The sequence below is a fragment of the Rhipicephalus sanguineus genome, chromosome 2 (assembly GCF_013339695.2).
Source record: "Rhipicephalus sanguineus isolate Rsan-2018 chromosome 2, BIME_Rsan_1.4, whole genome shotgun sequence".
NCBI classification, from domain to species: Eukaryota; Metazoa; Arthropoda; class Arachnida; order Ixodida; family Ixodidae; genus Rhipicephalus; species Rhipicephalus sanguineus.
This window is the reverse complement of record NC_051177.1, coordinates 59,691,529-59,711,342: the sequence shown is the minus strand read 5'-3', so window position 1 is coordinate 59,711,342 and position 19,814 is coordinate 59,691,529. Positions and strand designations below refer to the sequence as shown.

General features: G+C 45.9%; 3 protein-coding genes across 4 annotated transcripts in view; all 3 read right to left on the bottom strand.

Annotated features, from left to right (window-relative positions):
• Positions 1–14,717, bottom strand: part of LOC119383060 (mitochondrial 2-oxodicarboxylate carrier) — a 27,687-nt gene extending 12,970 nt beyond the window's left edge. The window contains exon 1 of the mRNA XM_049412400.1: positions 14,657–14,717. The gene's annotated coding sequence lies outside the window, so the exon portion shown is untranslated. The remainder of the gene's footprint in view (positions 1–14,656) is intronic.
• LOC125757157 (uncharacterized) lies at positions 4,404–7,065 on the bottom strand. Of its 2 annotated transcripts, XM_049412403.1 has the most exons (3): positions 6,917–7,065; positions 6,401–6,850; positions 4,404–4,920 (listed from the first exon to the last, which is right to left on the bottom strand). In XM_049412403.1, the coding sequence occupies exons 1-3, from the start codon at positions 7,032–7,034 to the stop codon at positions 4,730–4,732; spliced, it is 759 nt and encodes a 252-aa protein (XP_049268360.1). In that variant the 5' UTR covers positions 7,035–7,065; the 3' UTR covers positions 4,404–4,729. The 2 variants fall into 2 exon arrangements, with proteins under 2 accessions (XP_049268360.1, XP_049268359.1); XM_049412402.1 differs by having other exon boundaries at positions 6,401–7,065.
• LOC119383055 (mitochondrial 2-oxodicarboxylate carrier) lies at positions 9,883–19,814 on the bottom strand. Its single transcript, XM_037651039.2, has 4 exons — positions 19,560–19,814; positions 14,672–15,235; positions 13,402–13,629; positions 9,883–10,182 (listed from the first exon to the last, which is right to left on the bottom strand). The coding sequence occupies exons 2-4, from the start codon at positions 15,077–15,079 to the stop codon at positions 9,904–9,906; spliced, it is 915 nt and encodes a 304-aa protein (XP_037506967.1). The 5' UTR covers positions 15,080–15,235; positions 19,560–19,814; the 3' UTR covers positions 9,883–9,903.

Below are 19,814 nucleotides of genomic sequence, written 5' to 3'. Positions count from 1 at the left end.
TCAGGCCGTGCTGCCGGTTCGATAATGGCACTCGAATTTGATAGTATTCGCGTTTTATTTTCTATTTCTGGTTATTGCAACCGCCCCAATGCCTTAGTATGTCATACTGCTGTGTTCCACTCTGCAAATGGAGCTGAAAGAAATCACGATTGTCTTTTTTTTATTTCCCTTCATTGATAAAGAAAGAAATCTCACAGGGTCCCTTATGCATTCATCTAAGACGACTGAAAGGCGAAAGCCATCTTCGTCTTTTTCTTCCAGTCAATGTATTGAACATTCTATGCCTCCCTCCGAGATATTCTGGCGCCTAACGTGTTTTTCTTACAGCCTCAAGGATTGGAGGCAGTGCGAGCTTTCTGCTCATCAGCGGAGGCATGCACTGCCTCCGTGGTTGGCCAATTTTGACCATTCGAAGATGTAATATGACGACGTCACGTTATGTCACAAAATTTTATGGTCTGTGACGTCATATGATGACGTCATCACGTAATAATTTTTTGCATCACTCGTGCTGACGCCGGCGACGGTCAATTTTCGCGTTTGATGAGGCATATCTAAGGATTTCGCCTTAATACACTGTTCGGCTGTCGTTCCATGGAATTCCTGCTGGCGCTGGTGTTCGGTAGAGGTGGCTTGCAGTAATAATGCGGGATAATTGCTCTCCTAATACATCTTCAAAGTACACTAGAATATGCAGCCGTCGTTTACGACTCATATATTTCATAAAATATAAGAAGCGGCGGTTTAAGAAGGATGCAGTAGCGTCACTCTTTGCAGACTACCCTTCACGTTTGCAGCCCACCGTAACAACTGAACCAAGCATGGCAAGTATCCCTAAACGTGACTGTGTTGCGTCCGAACAGTCAACGAATGCATGTAGTAGCAGTAGCAACGCTGCCTTGTTATCGCCGCCATGTGCATGCAGCGCTGACATTGGGTCCCGAAGGTAAAGAATCGGCGCCCATGTACGCCACGTGCGCTACCGGCGAAGTTCCTCTTTTTATGGCACCAGCTGTTGATTTCTCCCGGTGGCAACAAATGTATTTCTCAAAAGCTTTACGAAGGGAACGGGCGATCTCGTATATCCCTGGAAGCAGTCTAGTGACATTTCATGCTGTTTAGCGCATGAACTCCAGGCTTGCGTATAGTATACTATGCGTGCTACCGTCTACTGGTGTAGCATATATATGCTACACCAGTAAACGGTAGCACGCATCGGGGAACTTTAAGCGCCCAAGCTTTCAGTATTACCTCTTGGCAAATGCTGCTTTGGAAAACTGACTTGCAGACAGTCAAAAACCGACTCTCAGTCAAGCGAACGTAACGATGACAAAACAATTTTCCGCGCATCACTGGCATGCGCGCTCTGGAATCGGGCTAGCAGACGACGCGCGAGCGTCTCGATGAAATAGCCGCGAAAGACACATGCCTTCGAAGTGGGCTGGTTGTCCAGAACGACAAGTGCTTCATGATTCCAGTTTACAAATTATTACACTTTAAACAACGCGAATACAGCCGAAAACTGAACCATACAGCAGCTTCGAATGCAGCCACGGCATTCGTTTCCGCGAGCGACGATGCGACGGCAGGTCTACTACGGTGGCGGCGCTCGGCGGCTAAAAGCCGCACTAGCACCGACGGTCGGTTCCCATTGCGCGCCGCTCCTTCGCCCAGGCACAGGAGGCGCTGGTTCGGTGTATCACGGCATTGCAAAAATCGTAGATTTTCTTTATTTTCGTTGTTGCAATTCGTCACTTGTTTGGTTTTTTACTCAAGTGTACTCAGAAGGCTTGTAGAATGTTTACGCCTTTTTTTTCTATGAAAAGAAAAACAAAGTATATATACTTGAAGTCCGTTTTCACCCATCCTTGCCTAGCGTTGTGTGCTAGATGCTCAAATAGAATACCAACATGCCCAATCTTACGTTATATATGTTCAGTCTCAAGGGTCCGCGGACGTACCACCTTGCAGCTTTTGTCGACAAGCCATTTGAGTAACCCGTTGGGAAGTCGATCTATCGAGTGGTATCCCTCAAGAGGTCCTCTTGAGGGATACCTCACTATCCCTCAAGAGCAAGGTATATAACAGCTGCATCTTACCGGTACTTACCTACGGAGCAGAAACCTGGAGACTTACAAAGAGGGTTCAACTTAAATTGAGGACGACGCAGCGAGTGATGGAAAGGAAAATGATAGGTGTAACCTTAACAGACAGGAAGAAAGCAGAGTGGGTCGGGGAACAAACGGGGGTTAAGGATATCATAGTTGAAATCAAGAAGAAGAAATGGATATGGGCCGGGCACGTAGCACGTCGGCAGGATAACCGGTGGTCATTAAGGGCAACTGACTGGATTCGTAGAGATGGCAAACGCGTGAGGGGGAGACAGAAAATTAGGTGGGTAGATGAGATTAAGAAGTTTGTAGGTATAACGTGGCAGCAGAAAGCACAGGACCGGGTTGATTGGCGGAACATGGGAGAGGCCTTTGCCCTGCTGGGCGTAGACAGGCTGCTGCTGCTGCTGCTGATGATGATGATAGACGAAAACAGAGTTAGCTATATTTAAAGTTTCCCAGTCTAGTACAAAACGCAAAACGCCGGTACGGAAGTTGTTGCTGTTTTCTTCCAAGCATGGCTCATACCCAATGCAGGGGATTGGCCGAGTAGGGGTTGAATTTTTTTCCAATATTTCCTTTAGTGTGTCATTCGTAGAAGCTATAATTAACTAATATAATGAATTGATGTACCAGTTATTGGTAATTAAATATTTAAAGCCGGCAGAATATAGCTAGATATTCTTTAAGACTGCCTGATGAATTCCTCAATGGCGAATAAAACATCCCTGTGGCTGTATCCCAGAGTGGTGGCTCCAAGAGAAGGTATAAGCGGTTCTGAAGTTATCTGTTAGTTAGTTTGTTTGTTTGTTTGTTTGTTTGTTTGTTTGTTTGTTTGTTTGTTTGTTTGTTTGTTTGTTTGTTTGTTTGTTTGTTTGTTTGTTTGTTTGTTTGTTTGTTTGTTTGTTTGTTTGTTTGTAGCCTACCAAGGGGGCGATCGGAGATCTCTGTTCGTTCGCGTTCGTTCTGCGGTGCCTACGTCACAAAAGAGAGAGGAGGTCGCAGCTTTCCCGCCGAGAACCGCCGAGAGGAAGGGGACAGCCAATCGTGGAGCGGAGAGCTTTCCGGAAGTAGACGCGCATCCTTTGTCGTCGGCACGGGGACCGTGAAGCGTTTCTCGCCTTTTAATAAACATAATTACTTTACAGAAAAATGAAGTTTTTTCTTCCCGAACTCAAACACTCTCTCAAACAGCAACAGCTTTGAGTAATGATATTTAATAATGTTAGTTTTGTTTTGACGTCGTCGTTAGATGGTGTCGCGCATGCGAAAAAAAAAAAGTAGCGGGTGGCGCAGTGTTTCAAAATGTTTTCCCTTTGGATAACCCAGTTAATATAACACTAACTTGCAGCCTGCAGAACATACCACAGGTGGACTCAGTAAAATATCTGGGAATAATTTATGATACTCGTCTCCTCTGGCATACAGAAAGGAGTACGAGCGCTAGGAATCTACGAAGACTTTGCAACAGTCGATCGGGGATGCGAAGGGACACACTAATTATGATATACAAGATGTACGTACGTCCAGTATTAGAATTCGGATGTGTTTTATATTCGGGTGCACCAGCTTATAAATTGCGTCCTCTTGTACTGCTGGAAAGAGAGGCCCTAAGGTTATGCCTTGGATTACCGAAATTCGTAGCCAATAATGTCCTGTACTTAGAGGCAAGATTACCCTCTCTTTTGTGCAGATTTAGGATACTAACGGTACAAACATTTCTAAATATGTATGAATGTCCTATAAAGCTAAAAATTGTTTTCATGTCTCACCCAGCGTTATTTTTTCAATCTTACTGGCCTCGGTTTCATACACCACAGGTGGGTTACGTACAAGCACTTATTGGACCATTAGATGTTAAGCTGAGTGAAGTTCCTTCCATTGACAAGGAAAGGCACAACCTTAAAATCATTTTTGACGATATATATCCAAATCATGCCAAAAATTTGCCTTACCAGATATTAAACGGCCTACTTCAAAGACATTTAGAGGGGATAAATACAACAAATATTATAGCTACCGATGCCTCACAATCCGAAGAAAAATCTGGCATTGGTATTTTCTCCGAGACATTCAACTGGTCATTCTCATTAAGAGTTCCTGATTTCTTATCAGTGTTTTCGGTGGAATTTCTAGCGGTGGTTATGGCTTTACGAAAGCTGAGCCCATCAACCTCAAGAGTGGCCATAGTTACAGATTAGTTATCTTTGTGTTCAGCACTCGCTGTACATAGTGATTCTCAATTATCACGTACTTTTCGTTTTCTTGTTCCTTCCCATGTAACTTTAATCAGATTAATCTGGGTACCAGGCCACAAAGGGATAAAAATGAACGAAATGCATTTGATGAGAAGTGAATTTGATGAGAAATGCATTTGATGAGATGCATTTGATGAGAAGAGCGAAAATTAATTCCGGCACCGCTTTGGTCTGTCCAAACGAAGTGCATTGGTTCTGCGGTGAACTAAGCACCATTCATGGATGCCGTTGGGTCAGTGGATTTTCAAGAGAGGAAATTGTTGCACACACTGAAACTCTTCACGAACAGAAGCTTCCAGCGAAGAGTCGGTAGCAGGAAATTCATAGATGATAATGGCAACACATTTCTTGGTTTCCAGCTCATGCCGCAGCTGGGAGATGTGGGCAACCGGCAGGCCGAGGCGCTGGAGTTACTAGCCGCAAACACCAGGCGGCAGGGCCAGGCATCATTGGAAAGCTGCCGACTGCCAGGTTCAACTTCTCGGTGACGTGGTCCACGAGCTGCAAGGCGTTGGTACCCTCGCCTGGGCCCTCATTGCAGCGGAAGCCACCTGCACAGTGATTTGTAAAGACTACTTGTACATACATGTAGATTTATTTTTGTTCACATCACGAGCTGCGATACGCCCGTTTGCTTCAATGGGGCCCTGAAATTTTTTTTCAGTTAATTTTATTTTTCTGCATATCAGAAGCACTGATGTGCTGTTTCATTGTACATAGCACAGTGTAGCTCAATGGTAAATCGTGTCTTGCGATGTCATTGTCTTTTTAATCTCATCGTGCGAGGTGATGCATTCAGCAGTTTTGTAGTACATGTGCATAGCACAGAGTGGTTTCTTTTATAAATCATGTTTTGCCTTGTCATTTTTTAAAATCTCATTATACAAAGTAATGCATTCAGCGATTTTGTAGCATATGCACATAGTGCACTGTAGTGTATCTTTATGTTTATAGTGTATACGTGTAGAATATTATGGCACACTGTACGTTTTCTCTCGATTTTTACACATCTTAGAAAAAAAGAAAAGCGTTTGTGAATGGGCTAGGTTGCACAACAATTTTGAAATATTGCAAGACCAAAAAATAGTGGACGAAAACGTGTTCTTTTGCTTAGAAGTGTTTAGACAACAGGATTGGGTACAAACAGAAATTAATAATAGAGGAAGACATATCAGCAATTAACAACTTGCATTTTTTTAGCAATTTCGATTAATATCGGTTCGACTGTGCCTTGTTTTTCATGTACTACAATGACTTTTGTGCTGCGAGACGCGTGTGTTGATGCAGAGGAGCAGTAGGCACTTTGTAACAACTCCATTTGTATATTATAAAAGGAAGCTACTTTTATGTTCTTTTCCTTGGCATTAAATTTAAGGGATATTTATTTATTTTGCTTTTTATGTGCATTGCTCGCGATACCTGTAATAAAATTTCACTTCTGACACCACCCATGTCGTTCACTTCATTTACAAGCACAATCCTTGTTGCATTAAAGCTAGTGCGTGTTGCTGTCCTGATTCAAACAGCCTTTTCAGGTTACCACTTTGGCTGTGAATGGCACCATGTGCGATTCACAGTTGAGCCCTCACTTGTGCTTAGTGTGAAGCACCATATTTTACAACCTGGTCGAAGTATTTCATCAGCATGGCATTGTGTGACAAGAGGGCATAGGTCGGCAAACTCACTCATGAGTCGACTCACTCAGATTCAGATCAAGCTGTGAGTCCAGGTAAGTAATACTTTGGTGAGTTTGAGTCCGGTTGAAAAAATTTTAGTGAGCCTGAGTCCGAGTGAATCTGCTTGAGTAAAATTTTGGTGAGTCAGAGTTCGAGTGAGCCCCAAAGGCAAAATATATATCATGAGTGAGTCCGGGTGAGCTCCACATTTTTTGCCGACCTATGCAAGGGGGTTATTCATTGATAGGAGAACCCTGTTTCACTGGTATGTGTAGCAAACATTTGAAGTGTAGTAAAAAAAACAGCCTTTTGTTCATACCAGTGACAAACACAATGAACAAAGACAAACACGCACCACACAATGCTGCCGAGGTCGTTGCAGGCGGCGGCGTACTCTGCGCAGGTGCTGAGTATGCAGGCCCTGTGATCCTCGAAATAGGTTCACTACGCGGTTGCGCTGCTGCTGGCTCCTGTTGTGGTGGTGGTGGTAGCTCAGCTGCTGCTGGCAACAGCTCAGCATCGTCGGTGTCGTCATCGTCCCCTTCGAGAACAGGCTCATGTGCTGCCAATGCAATGTCGTGCAGAGCTGCACAAGCAGCAATGATGGCTGCTCGATCGGGGTTGTAGAGCAGTGTCCGGTAACGCTGTAAGCTTTGGAACCTGCTCTTTAGGACCCCGATGCACCTCTCCACAACATTGCACATGGCGGTGTGGGCCTTGTTGTAGTGGTTCTCAGGGGTGCCCCGAGCTGGTCGTCCGGGCACTGGTGTCAGGAGCCACGGTTCCAATGGATAGCTGGAGTCTCCTGCACGAGGGCGGCATGACAGCTGTAATGAAAACGTCTTGAATGTGGCAAGCATTGACAGCACACCAAGCAAGCCGCAATTTTGCTTCCAGGTGCTGACGGAGAGGCCTCCTCCGCCATACCCACGAGTCATGACATGACCCCGGGAAACATGGACTGACATCCAGAATCCAGAGGTCGGCATCACATGTCTGCAGAATTCAATTCAGTCAAAATTGTACCGATAAAAGACCTTGGGTACAATGTTGGGTATTATGTTAATGTAACTACATCTGTTTGCACTGTTACTGACTGTTAAAACATAGCTATGAACAAATCATCGACAGGGTAGGACTTGTACCATAAGTTCTAACACACGGCCAATGCAGTGTCAAAGGGCAGTCTGCATGTTTACTTTTTGGAGCAACCCATCTTCCTGCCACCAAAGCCTTTTAACCAAATTACTGCTGTATGTTTAAGGCAATGATAACAAAATACCTACAACATGAAAAACTTGCGACTAAAAAAAGGGTTATGAAACAATGCGTATTTAATGTACATGTATTGATTGATCCATGTAACGTCCATCACGACAATGAACAATAAGGACATACTACGGCACATTCTGGGAGCGCTAATCTCAACAAATAGAAATCGAGAATCAAGCTTCAGGGTACACATGGCGAACGAGCAACGGTAATATTACGCACAGCGCAGGCCGCTCATCCAAAGTGTACCCCGCGTCGCATGATTTCATCGCTTATCCTAAGCGAAGTGCCCTGAAACGAACCAATTCCCATAGGCGTGCGCAGGGTTCCCCATTAGGGGGGGGGGCAAAGGTTCATTGCAGCGCCCCCCACCCTACTAAGTCAATGTATGGGGCATATTTCGCGCCCCCACCCCCTCATGGGTGACTAGAAGGGTCAATGTACGGGGCAGATTTTGCGCCCCCCTCTTAGGTGATTAGGGGTGCAGTTCACGATAAACGGCAGCGCACACTGGGTTAAGACAGAAACACAAAACACGAAAAAAAGGACGACACAAGCGCTTGTGTCGCTTGTGTCGCCCTTTTTTTCGTGTTTTGTGTTTCTGTCTTAACCCAGTGTGCGCTGCCGTTTATCGTGAATATGACCAACCAACTAGCCCACAAGTACGTTTTAAGTAGGGGTGCAGAACAGAGATCTCCGATCGCCCCCCAATTTTGGTTTTTGTTTTGTTTTGTTTTGCCTTCTTTTCTATGGCACGTACCCACTCTGGGGGATGGGCCAAGAATATGTAGTTGAAGCTTAAAAATTTTGGCATTTACTTTCCTCTTCTTCTTCTTCTTCTTCTTCTTCTTCTTCTTCTTCTTCTTATTATTATTATTATTATTATTATTATTATTATTATTATTATTATTATTATTATTATTATTATTATATTATTACTATTATTATTATTAATATGCACGTATGCGCACAAAGTCTACCTGGTTGGGCATAAACAGCGATATTGCGCTATATTTCTTTGGAGTTTGCGGACTTCCTTGGTTTTCAGGCTATTTTTTGGCTACTGTTGAGCTGGTTTGTTTTCTCGCATCGAACGATTGTCTTCCGGCAACCTCTTCCATTTCAGTTGCGCTGCATCAAATACAGCGCGCTGGCTGTCTCGTACTGGCCAGGTGACTGGGAGGCGACCATAACATCGGCGTTACTGTCGACAGCTTCCGCTTTCGCTTTTATAAGAATTCACTGTCGCGCACTATTGTTTGCTTCACAAACATTTGACAAATTACATTGCTCCCACTAAATAGGTAGCCGCAGCGGAGTCCTGAGTGCATCTTTCTTACTGCATTCGCATCAGTAAATGCTCGCGTTCTTGCGGCATACACATACACGCGCAGAAGATATATCTGAGACCAGCACGTCTCCATTTGCAACTGGCTGTGTGTGTCTACGTTGCCATCATGAAATGCCCCTTCAAGGCGAGCATTTACTCCAACAACATACACAAAAGTAGAATTCAGAAATAGAATTGCTTTAGGAACGATTGCAAATAAATTGGTTGTAATATACCCGAAGCCTCATTTGTTAATGATCCCGGAGTGGTAGCTGTGTCGCTCCGGCAGTAACTCCGTGCTTTGACCGTGCAGGCGTGGACGCCCGCGTTCGCGCGCGCCGTATCTTTACAGGAACTAGCAGAGGGCTCGTACCTTTATACGTGTCGTATTGCCATCGCAAAATTTGCGTTGAAGCCATAGAAAGCACGAAGGTCGCTTCGCTCGCTGCAGCGGCCGTGTTTTCCGACGCCAGCGTTTCTTTGAGTTTGAGCCAGGTCGCAATCTAAGGAAGTATGCTGATAGCCTGTCTTCGTATAACATTCCAATTTGTCGCTATCGCATTCATTGATTTGCCCTTGCGGCGAAACTGACTTTTTGACTTGGTGTACACATTCGTTCCCTGAACTCCGTCCAAGAGACGGAGTTCAGGGACCAGAGCTACTTCCTACTCCTATACTGTAGGCTTCGTGTGGGTGATTCGAGTGTTCCTTGAACTCCAGTCCCTGCCTGGGACGGAGTTCAGGGAACACTTGGAATCAGCCATTCCCCTGAAGAATACATGTTTTGATGTATTAATTCGCTTTAAGAGAAGAGGCGTATTATCACTATTGATGGTGACTCGATTGGGTTTCAAAGAGGCAGTGACGGTGATACCATTAAGCTATACTGCACGCGAACAGACCACTCGCTTTATTTTTTTTAAGTGTAAAGCGTGCGATTCAGATAACTGTGTATTAGCTTCGGCCCATACTCATTAAATAAGACTGCGCGTGGAATGGAAGTATGTCCCCGCAAATGTGACCTTTTCTGTGTGGCTCCAGCCTCTGCCTATGAACGTATAAATTGAAACCACGCTGTCCATGCAGAATCACTGTTTATAGAGTATCGTCAAGTAATCTCTTATTAAATAATTCAACGTTCTAAAGCCTAAGGCACCGACCACCAACGGCTTCTTGTTAGACCCGTACATAAGCATGCAGGACGAGGAAGAGCGACGCTGAACAAGTCGCCACAAGTCCTCCGTTGGTCGGGGCATTCACAGTTTGGACATCATGGCTTCGAGTACTTCAACGATGTGCTCGTAGAGGACAATGATGAGCGCATGTCCCGTGCCGAGGCGCAACATCTTCGGCGCCAGGCCCTTGTACAAGGCTAAGAAGCCTTCCTCGCGGTAGACGACCTTGAAGCTCTGCCAGCACGTCTTGTACTTCGGCTCACCAGGCACGGGCTGCAGTCCTTGAATGCGGCTCTTCACCACGTCCCAGGGAATGTTCAACAAGGTGCTGACGCAACCGCTGATCAGGCCGGCGCCAACCTGCGCGTCGTAACGCTCGCATTAAATTGCGTGTTAAATTAAATTAAGCCAGGCCCGTAGCCGGGGGGGGGGGGTCCCGAAATTTGTATGACACATGGTGTTTTACCAAAAATAAATAATGAAAATAGGCTTTTTTCTCAAACAGTCAAGGCTTTCAGCAAGTGTCCACCCCCCCCCCCCCCCGAAAAAAATTCCTGGCTACGGGCCTGAATTAAGCTATACGGAAAAGTGGTGTAAAACGCAGGTACAGTGCTCGGCTATTGAAACGCGGTACTCTGAGCGCGTGGCTGCTGGCGGGGAGGGTGACGGCGAGGGCTCGACAAAAAAAAATATCTTTTTCCTTTTTTTTCTTTTTTTAATGTTGGCATAATGCCTCTATTTCGATTAAATTTATCTTACTACAGGAAAAAAAACGTTAATTCTCAGCCCAATTCTATGCCCTTTACGGCAGAATGTCCTAATTTTTTTTCCAATATTTATTTTTGTCCTTTCTCTCTAGAATAACACGTTTCGAGCTAGTTGGTTGTTCATACCGAGGCAAAAACAGCGCGTTGAGACGAGTACGAACAGACACAAGAGCGCCTGTGCCTTTTCTTGTGTCTGTTCGTACTCGTCTCTACGCGCTGTTTTCGCCCCGCCTTTCTCTCTAATTTTCTTCCACCAATACTCTAACCATCTTTTACTTATTTTAATCGCGGGTGTGTTCAGCTTTTCATTGTTGTCCATAAAACCCAAGGCTTTATGTAGGCTCGTGCCCAAACGTACAGCTGGGGGGATATCTCCCCATTCAATCAGAACATGCTCCGCTAATTTCCTTACCCCACATCATGTGTATATGTTCTTCTTCTTTACTGAATCTCGCTTTATAACTGCGCGTTCTAGTTACGAGGAGTTGCAGCGCTCCGCCGGCGCCACCGAGAAGCACAGACTTAACGGTTGTCTCCACGGTTGTCTCAACAGTATCGACGATACTGTTGCGTAGTGAATTGCCGCTGACGTAAAGGACTGAACAACAACCTTCAGTTTTACCGATTTCCATAGCTGTCAAGCGAAGCATAAAGGCGAGAGCGCTGGATGAGGGCCGTTGCGAGCGTGTTGGGTAAGCGAATTATTCGCGTCCTCCACAGCCAGTCGCAAGAGAAAGTGTCATAATGTGGCTCTGCTGTTATTGTTTTGCGTAGCCCTGACGGAGAACCGTGGTAACCTCGACTATGAAGCTCAGCAGAGCCTCTGACCGCGGTGCGCGCCGTGTAACACGGAGTGAGCAGCTAGAGGCAGACTGATGATACGCACACCGCGACCTCCCATAATCAGAGTTGGTCGTCACCGCACACCATCGCGCACGTACGTTTTGAAGGCTCAGAGTTCCTGTTTTAGCTGGCAAATGCTAACACGTGCGTCATCTAAATAGCGCAATGTTGGTCGTCACCACCTTCAGGTTTGTTTTGCCTTCGGTTGTGCCCCGCAAAAGCGGTCACGCACGTATCCCCGTATTCAGAATATACAGACGAAAGACAACCGTCCACAGAACATACTAAAATGCGTTATAAAACAGTGCAATGCGCCGGAAGCGAGAGATGTAGGGAGAATGCAACTGAAAAGGCGAAAATCGCCGGGGCCATTCGTTCCTGGTAAAGCGCGCTTTGCACCACTGATCGTAAAATAGACAGCAAACTAAATTGATCGTGTATGCACTTCATCGCATGTATATTATGTATATACCCAAATTTAACGCATTTAGGCGCTAGAGAACGGACGCCGGAGGGATTGTCTCGAACTCGATGTCGCGCGATGCTCGCTTGTACTTGCGAGTTGCCGAAATAACGGACACTTCTTTTGCACTGTACCCGCAGTTCGCTTTGATGAGCTTCCTGCTTTTATGAAGCGTGGTCTGGCGAAAGAAACTTTCCAGGTCCTTGATTTTCAGGAAACCGCGCACCGATACAAACGAAAGAGGGGGTTCTATTGTGGCCTGTGCACATTCGCTTCCCGACGGCTCTCTCTTTGCACTACCAAGTTAGCTCCAAGGCTGCGATGAAGGCGCTGGTGGCGGTGCTTTTTGCAGCGCCGCCTGGACAGAGTCTGACGTCTTTAGACACCTGCCGCTATATTATCGTGCACTGTCAAAGGTAACAAAGGCAATTTCGTCAAGCCAGTAATTGTTAACGCTGGAGTTAGGATTCAACTTCGAGTATGCTGAATTGTCCTCGCTATCCTCACCATAAAAAGAGCATTCCGCCGAGAACAGATACTGATGCAGTAAAAACAACCTAAATTTCGAAACATCCCAAGCGAGGCTTGACAAAGAAATGTAGCACGAGTTCCTATTGCAATGGGCCTCATATTCTGAACGAGCTTTGTCGAGTCGTTGTATATACTGACTCGTATTTTCCCTCTATTGAGTCCGCCGTTGTTGCTTAGCGGCTAAACCATCGCACTGCTAAGCCCGAGAACGCAGGATCGACTGAAAGACGTTGATTATCTCTCTCCCTCCTGGCGACGTCGGCCGCATTCTGATGAAGGCGAAATGCAAGAACACCCGTTAATTAGATTTAGGTTCACGTTAAAGAAGTCCGGAGACACCTACTTCGGCGTGCCTCAAAGCAGAATCATGGTTTTGACACGTAAAACCTCAGAATTGAATCCGAATCTCTGTTTCACTTATTAGTGCACCTATTAGGGCGGGGACATGACCTCAGTGACAATTACTTTCTGCTGCTGAGCACGAAGTTTGGTTGAGAGCCGCGACGGCCTCATGCCAACCAAAAAAGAATGCAACAACGTTCACGCGCTCCAAGATTTATGTTAAACGTTAAACAGTCCCACTTAAGTGGTGATATGCCCGTACTTTGCTGTGAGCCATCTCTCGTTGTACTAATATTGTTTTGGCACGTCTAAATTTCGACATCATCACGATAACATCGCGTTGCATTTGCAATATTCAATAACGGTTCAAGCTGCGCGTGCGCGTATTATATACAGCGTCGTTAGCCGGCAAAACAGAACACAACAGAAGAACTTTAATGAAATATAAATTATTCTTATCGGAGGGGGGGGGGGGGTGTTCCTTGTCGAGAGTCCCACTGCCATTAGCTGCCTGTTCAGCCTGGTCGATCAGCGATTGCTAGTTAGCTAGATCAGAGCTGGACCGTCACGCCTCCCACTGTTCCAACGTGTGCATTGTTCTGTGCCTGTCATCGTTAGCAAGCAAGACTTTACCTTGTAGAGGTTGTGCTGATGCCGGTTCTTAAACTCTGGCGCGGCTTCCTTGAGTTTGGCGTAGAAGGTGAAGTAAAACATAACGAAGATGCCGTGCCGGAAAAGGTTCGCAGTGAGGCCCAAGCTGAGCCCCTCCCGGCCGAAGCCGTTCTTGCGGTAGATTTGACGCGCCACCGCATAGGCGCTGGGCTGCGCCGCCACTAGAGTTCGATCAGTCTGCAACCGGACCTGCAAATCATTTCAACCGAGGTCATTCACTAACTTTGTGCAGATGCGAGAGATCACGTCGAAATGAACAGCTTCTTGAACGGTAGTTTGGTGACTGTACGCAGATAGGTTGACTCCCGATTGCGGCGATCATATACACTTAGGGAGGCACGCAAATGAAACCGGAACTTTCCGGTGCAGCACACGAGTTCTTTGACACACACACACCCATATATATATATATATATATATATATATATATATATATATATATATATATATATATATATATATATATATATATATATATATATATATATATATATATATATATATATATATATGTATATATCCTGTGTTGCTTTGCTGTATTAAGCCTTATGAGATATTACAATTAATCCATTGTTGTTCATCTTTCAACGGGCCGTCGAACCCAAGGCAGGATCTGTCTGCAATAAGTAATGAAGTGCAGCATCTCCGATCCTAGTGCCTTCTTGCCTTTTTTTTTTCAAGATTAAGTGTATCTACCAAAGGATGCCACATCTCAGCTTAAATAACGGTGTAAGATTTTTCAATTAGAAAATTAGATAAATTTTAGGCGGCTGCGACTGCGGTGTAGAACGAAACCCGTTGCTGCGACAAAAGGAAACGTATACAATCTCATTACCGTGAAAATGAACCGGTGACGCCAGTTGTGACCCTAACTCTAGTGCTGTACGATATGCTTAACTGAAGGTATACAAATAGTTTGATGGTCGTTGTCATTTTCGCCGCTCGCTTGTAAAGACAGCTGAAAAATTGTTCAAAAACGAAGTACCCAAAAGCTCTGCCAGAATCCATCACGAGCACTTCGTCGTCTTAACTTCTTGGTTCGTGTCATGGGCGCGCCATCAGGAAAACATCCATATAGATGGCAGCCAATCGCAATATATATACTGGCTGATGCCGTCCGTATATGTAGCTGGCGTGCGTAAGTGACAATGTGAGGAGACGGGATACAGTGGTGTGCGTGCATAGCATTGGAATTTGGAACCCACTATTGGTTCACGACCAACGCACTCACCTTCACAACCTCGAAAGGATTAACGGCGATTCCCTCTATGGCACCCGCCAGGAAACCTGCGATTAGGTTGCTCGGCACAAGCGACAAGTGGGGCGAGACGACGCGCTTGGTCTGCTCGTAGACGACGAACCGCAGCGCCATCTTTGGAGTCTCGACCACGAGCACGGGCAAGATGCCTTTGTAGACGGACAGCACGCCCTCGGACCTGGCCATACGCCGGAAACAGTCGGCGATCGACTTGTACCGGTTCGGGTCATCGGCCGACTGCATCTGCAGTCGCGTCTTGACCACATCCAGAGGGTGGTTCACGCACACCTCGATGAAGCCCGCAACGGCGCCCGACGAGAACTGCACGGCGGCCTTGTGGTGATGGGGCAGCCGCTTCTCGTCTTCGGACGACCCGGACATATTGAAGAAGGCGTACTGCTACCGCACACCTCGTAATCGATTGCGCTGGACTGTTTCTTCAACGTCGACGGCGAAACGACCCCTTCGAATCCGCGGACCGCTGAGATGCACGCCAGTAAGAACGTTCCTGGTGGACCGGCACATCCTCACATGGAACTGCACGGAAGAGAAAAATAGTCACTGGCGAACGTTATGCAATGCACAAAACTTAGTTCGTGCCGAAAGTGCCACAAACCTATGGCCACGGAGCAAGCCTATGGTAAAAAATGTATGCTAGACCTCCTTAGGTCTAGCATACAGGTCAGTATGCTAGGTCTAGCCTTAGGTCTAGAATACAGGTCTAGCATGTAAGCTAGACCTCCTTAGGTCTAGCGTACTGCGCACCCCGCTCTTTTTTCTATTGATGTGTTTTATATAGGAGAGGTCGGCGCCTTCATTAGGGCCGTCTATCAGCTCTTTGCATGACAGAATAATTAAAAACGCAATAAAGACTCAAAATATTGAATAGCACAAGAAAGAGTCAAATATGTTCATCATGTACAGGAGGTCCAAATTCAGTCTCCGACTACGGGACCTCCCTTCTGTATATACTGTCTGTAATAACTTCATTTCATAGTAACAATAAAATTTGATTCTGATTCTGATTCTGATTTTCTTCACGCGAGTAAAATAAGGCACTGATGAGAGTATGGGACTCGCACAGTTCCGTGCACACAAGTGAAAAGTGCACAACACAGTCAGAAATACGAACATAGCTTCTGACCATATTACAGTGTCAGACGTGAGCTTCACATGTAGGGAAGTGATACGGAATTAAGAGAAGTAATATTGGCTTCAATCCTAGATGATCAGCACGTGCCTAACGCTTTCGTATTTTCCGCAAATGTTGTCAAAGCCGCGGTAATCTCTTTCCCGTAGTTGCATTGTTGGCCGTGGGATTTCCCTCGCACAACTGACTACTTACTGCTTCATATATAGGCTTTACTACAGCTCCCGTGACCACCCAGACCAGGGGCGTAGCCAGAAATATTTTTCGGGGGGGGGGGGGGGGGTTCAACCATACTTTATGTATGTTCGTGCGTGCGTTTGTATGTGTTCGTGCCTATATACGCAAGCAAAACTGAAAACTTTCGGGGGGGGGGGGTTGAACCCCCCCCCCTTGGCTACGCCCCTGACCCAGACCTTATCAACCCTTCAGCCCGCATATCTGAGTGCATCGCACCGGCCATGCCTTACAAGTCACCCGGACACGCATCTGCATCACGGCATTCTCTTCCTTCTCCTTTCTACGTGCATCAACCAAATGAAACGAGCTTTCCCACTGCACTGCCGCCATTACCTGCCCGACATTATTTCGTCGAAGTATAACACATTACCTGTAGCGCAATTAACATATGTGGTTACTACTCGTAGTATTTATGTACGCCCACCCTTCGTGTAACATCCCCCAGAAGGGTTCAGGTGGTACAGTGGTTACGGTACTCGGCTGCGAATCCGAAGGTCGCGGGTTCGATCCCGGCCGCGGCAGTCGTATGTGGATGGAGGCGATATGCTAGAGTCCTGTGTACTGTGTGATGTCAATGCACATTAAAGAACAACGGATGGTCGAAATTTCCGGATCCCTCCACTACGGCGTGCTTCATAACCACATCGTGGTTTTCGCACGTAAAACCACAGAAATTGTTATATCAAGAAAATAAAATTAAATGAACTGAAATTTACGAAGACCAATGAGAACGATCAACTATCGAAACATGCGCCTCTACGCGCAATCTCTTGCAGGGGAGAGAGAAAGGAAAGACGTTTATGTAAGATTTAAATATCTTACAACGAGCCTATTCTCAATTATTTCTCATACATTTGACATTCTTCGGGTGTCCGTGACAAGAGCACATAGCGTGGTATATAAAAACACGTGACGGGCACGTATCCTATAAGTACTAAATCTATAACCGGGGCATAATTTGACAGAATAGCGACGTCTGAAAAAGTACACGCCAAAAAAAAAAATTTTTACAGATATAAGGGGAACCCTGCAGATAGACGAAACTTATATCAACGTAAATAAAGGTAGGATAATGAACCCCGACACACTGCAACAGGGTGAACAAGAAAAAATATAGCGACGGTACCCACGACGACTTTTGCCGCTTGTTTCTGGTTTGCTTGCACAGATGTCCTTTTCTTCGTCTCTTCCGCGACTTGACGAGCTACTATGCACAACGTGAAAGCGCATTTACTGATTCGAACTTTGTGCCAGGATTACAGAGGGAGACGTCAGAGTCAGACAGTGCATTTTGCTGAAAGAATGAAGGTGGTCTGTAACATAAGAGAGTAATCTTCGATGCACTATAGTCCGTGGGCGTAGTTCACATAGGCGAGTGTGTGTTTGCGATATCTCGCTTCCTAGACAGGCAGCCTTGGACTGTCAAGTCGCTGATAAGCGTCCGTTATCGCTATTACACATCTTGCGCGCACAAAGCCTCGGTCTCACGTGCCATCTCCAATGGAGTGAATCTAAAGCATTCTTTTTTCCGCGGATAAGGCTGATTAGAACACATCGCGTCTTTCTTGCGTGATTTGCATATGAAGTGCCCATTCAAATTAAAAAAGAAGCCTTTTCTTTCTCGTTTTCTAGAAGGACGGTTGATGGTGGAGCTTCCGTGTCGATTTCACTCAACGAAGTTTTTATTAAAGAACGAGTCCTTCATAAATTTTTTCAAGACCATCAAACACGTAACAACAATGAATGGCCATACAAATTCACACTTCGTTTTTATCGCTTGCATAGGAAACGCCTATCTCTTGGAATCACGGAACAAAGATATGCAGATTTGCCTGTAGGCAGACAAAGGTTGCATATGATACAACATTAACGTGAATGTGTGTACCTTGTTGTTCAACATAAATTTGATCTTTCGCCTAATTTTCTTTTTGTACAGTGGGAAAGCTGCTCTACTTTTAAGTTATGGCGCGAGGTCTTCATAATTAAAAAGTTATATGCAGCTGTAACAGGAAATGTAATCTCGTCTCCGTTAAAATGACTACATATCAAGACTAAGGCAAACAACTCGCAAGGCTCATAGAAGGCCGTAGGAAATGTTGGCACAGAAAACTGCAAATCGCCGAAACAAGTCTTCTTTCATTTACCTAAAGATTTTTTTGAACGCGAGCGGCTGGTTGGTTCCTGTTTATAAGCAGGAAATAGCGCCACAAGACGGCACAAAACCTAACGCGTTGGTCTAGTGCTGCCTGTCCTGTGCCTTCTTTTACTTCGTCGTCGTCTAGTGAGCGCTGTTTCAACAAAGATGAACGCATACCAACTCGCTCAAGCTTCCATTCTTATGCATTTTCAGCGCAGCTTAAGTTATTTTCTTACTCTTGTGACATCTGCAGGTAAGGTGTCGCGCCACCGAGCTCGAGGACGCGGGCTCGATTCCCAGCCACGGCGGCCGCATTTCGATGAGGGCGAAATCCAAGAACACCCATGTAAGATTTAAGTGCACGCTAAAAAAGGTGGTCAAAATTAATCTGCAGTTACCGTTACAGCGTGCCTCATAACCATGCCGTAAGACCCAAGCAATTGGCGATTGATTAAATATTTAATTAGTAATTATTTATTTATTTCTTACATAAAACGAGTGCAATAAAAGCAATTTATATCTTTGCCAGGCAGAGGTGACGTACACGTTGAATTTATTCAAAGTGTATTAATTTCACCAGGTCATGATATGTTTGACGACGACATGCGCGAGTGAGTGCTGGAGCGTTTCTTATTCAACAAACCGACGAATAAAATTCGCTACAGCATTACGACCGCTTATTCACGTATACGCGACCCCTTAGAAGGTATGCCAACGTCAGCAATGTCAAGGCCAACGGAACAGCGCGATTACATATTGTACGTGTCTCGGAAAAAGATTTTTTTTTTTACTTCTTTTAACGAGTAAGCGACGTCCTATACCTGAGGGAAGTTGCCTTGAGTAGGAAAACAACACCACAGCCAGCGTATTTTTGTTTTCTGTACTAACGGAAACGTGTCGACGACGACATACGCACTCCATCGCTGCAGGTCCAGTCTTACGAAAAAGAAAAAGGACCGACAAGCGGAAGTAATCGCGCGCAGCAGGGAAATGCGGAGAGGCGAAGTCACCAACAATGCCAACTCGGAAGTCAATATGTTATACGGCACGTGAGACACGGAAATCCTTCACCCAGCGACAGTCGCAGCGCTTGGCCGTTGGCCTCAAGGGTATATCGTGGACTCCATCGATCGCTCACAATGCTGTGACCCTTCTGTGTATTCCTCAAGACATTGACTTTGCTTACAGACTGCCTCTGGAAACCCGAGAGTTCACGCAAACAGCGCCCGATCTGCTGTCAACGTAGGCCACCATTGTGCCCCGTCCCGCCCTCGATATCAAGAGTCGATGGAGCGCCGTGTGAGCGATTCGAATTCGGCGAGAGCAACCGTACAAACCTGTCTACGAAAGAGGCAAAGGATGTCCCCCTTTCTTATCCATGGCCACGAAGAAATGAGAGGTCGAAGGAAGCCACGGGGAGACAAGACGGAGCCGCCGCAGCCGCTGCCGTTCCGCGGCTCTGTTCAGGCCCTTCCAGGAAGTCCGACCGCGGACGCCGAAGAGTTGTAGGTCACCAAGGCCGCCGGCGCAGCAAGCAGTCACTGCCGCTGCTACTACGGCGATCACGCTGCCGAAGAGTGACACCTGACCGT

Excerpts from the sequence above, each read along its gene's own strand:
- LOC125757157 (XM_049412402.1), bottom strand. The coding sequence starts at position 7,034 with ATGCCGACCTCTGGATTCTGGATGTCAGTCCATGTTTCCCGGGGTCAT. Across the intron at positions 4,921-6,400 it reads GACCTCGGCAGCATTGTGTG|GTGGCTTCCGCTGCAATGAG; the intron begins GTGCGTGTTTGT and ends ATCACTGTGCAG.
- LOC119383055 (XM_037651039.2), bottom strand. The coding sequence starts at position 15,079 with ATGTCCGGGTCGTCCGAAGACGAGAAGCGGCTGCCCCATCACCACAAG. Across the intron at positions 13,630-14,671 it reads ATCCTTTCGAGGTTGTGAAG|GTCCGGTTGCAGACTGATCG; the intron begins GTGAGTGCGTTG and ends AATGATTTGCAG. Across the intron at positions 10,183-13,401 it reads ATCAGCACAACCTCTACAAG|GTTGGCGCCGGCCTGATCAG; the intron begins GTAAAGTCTTGC and ends TACGACGCGCAG.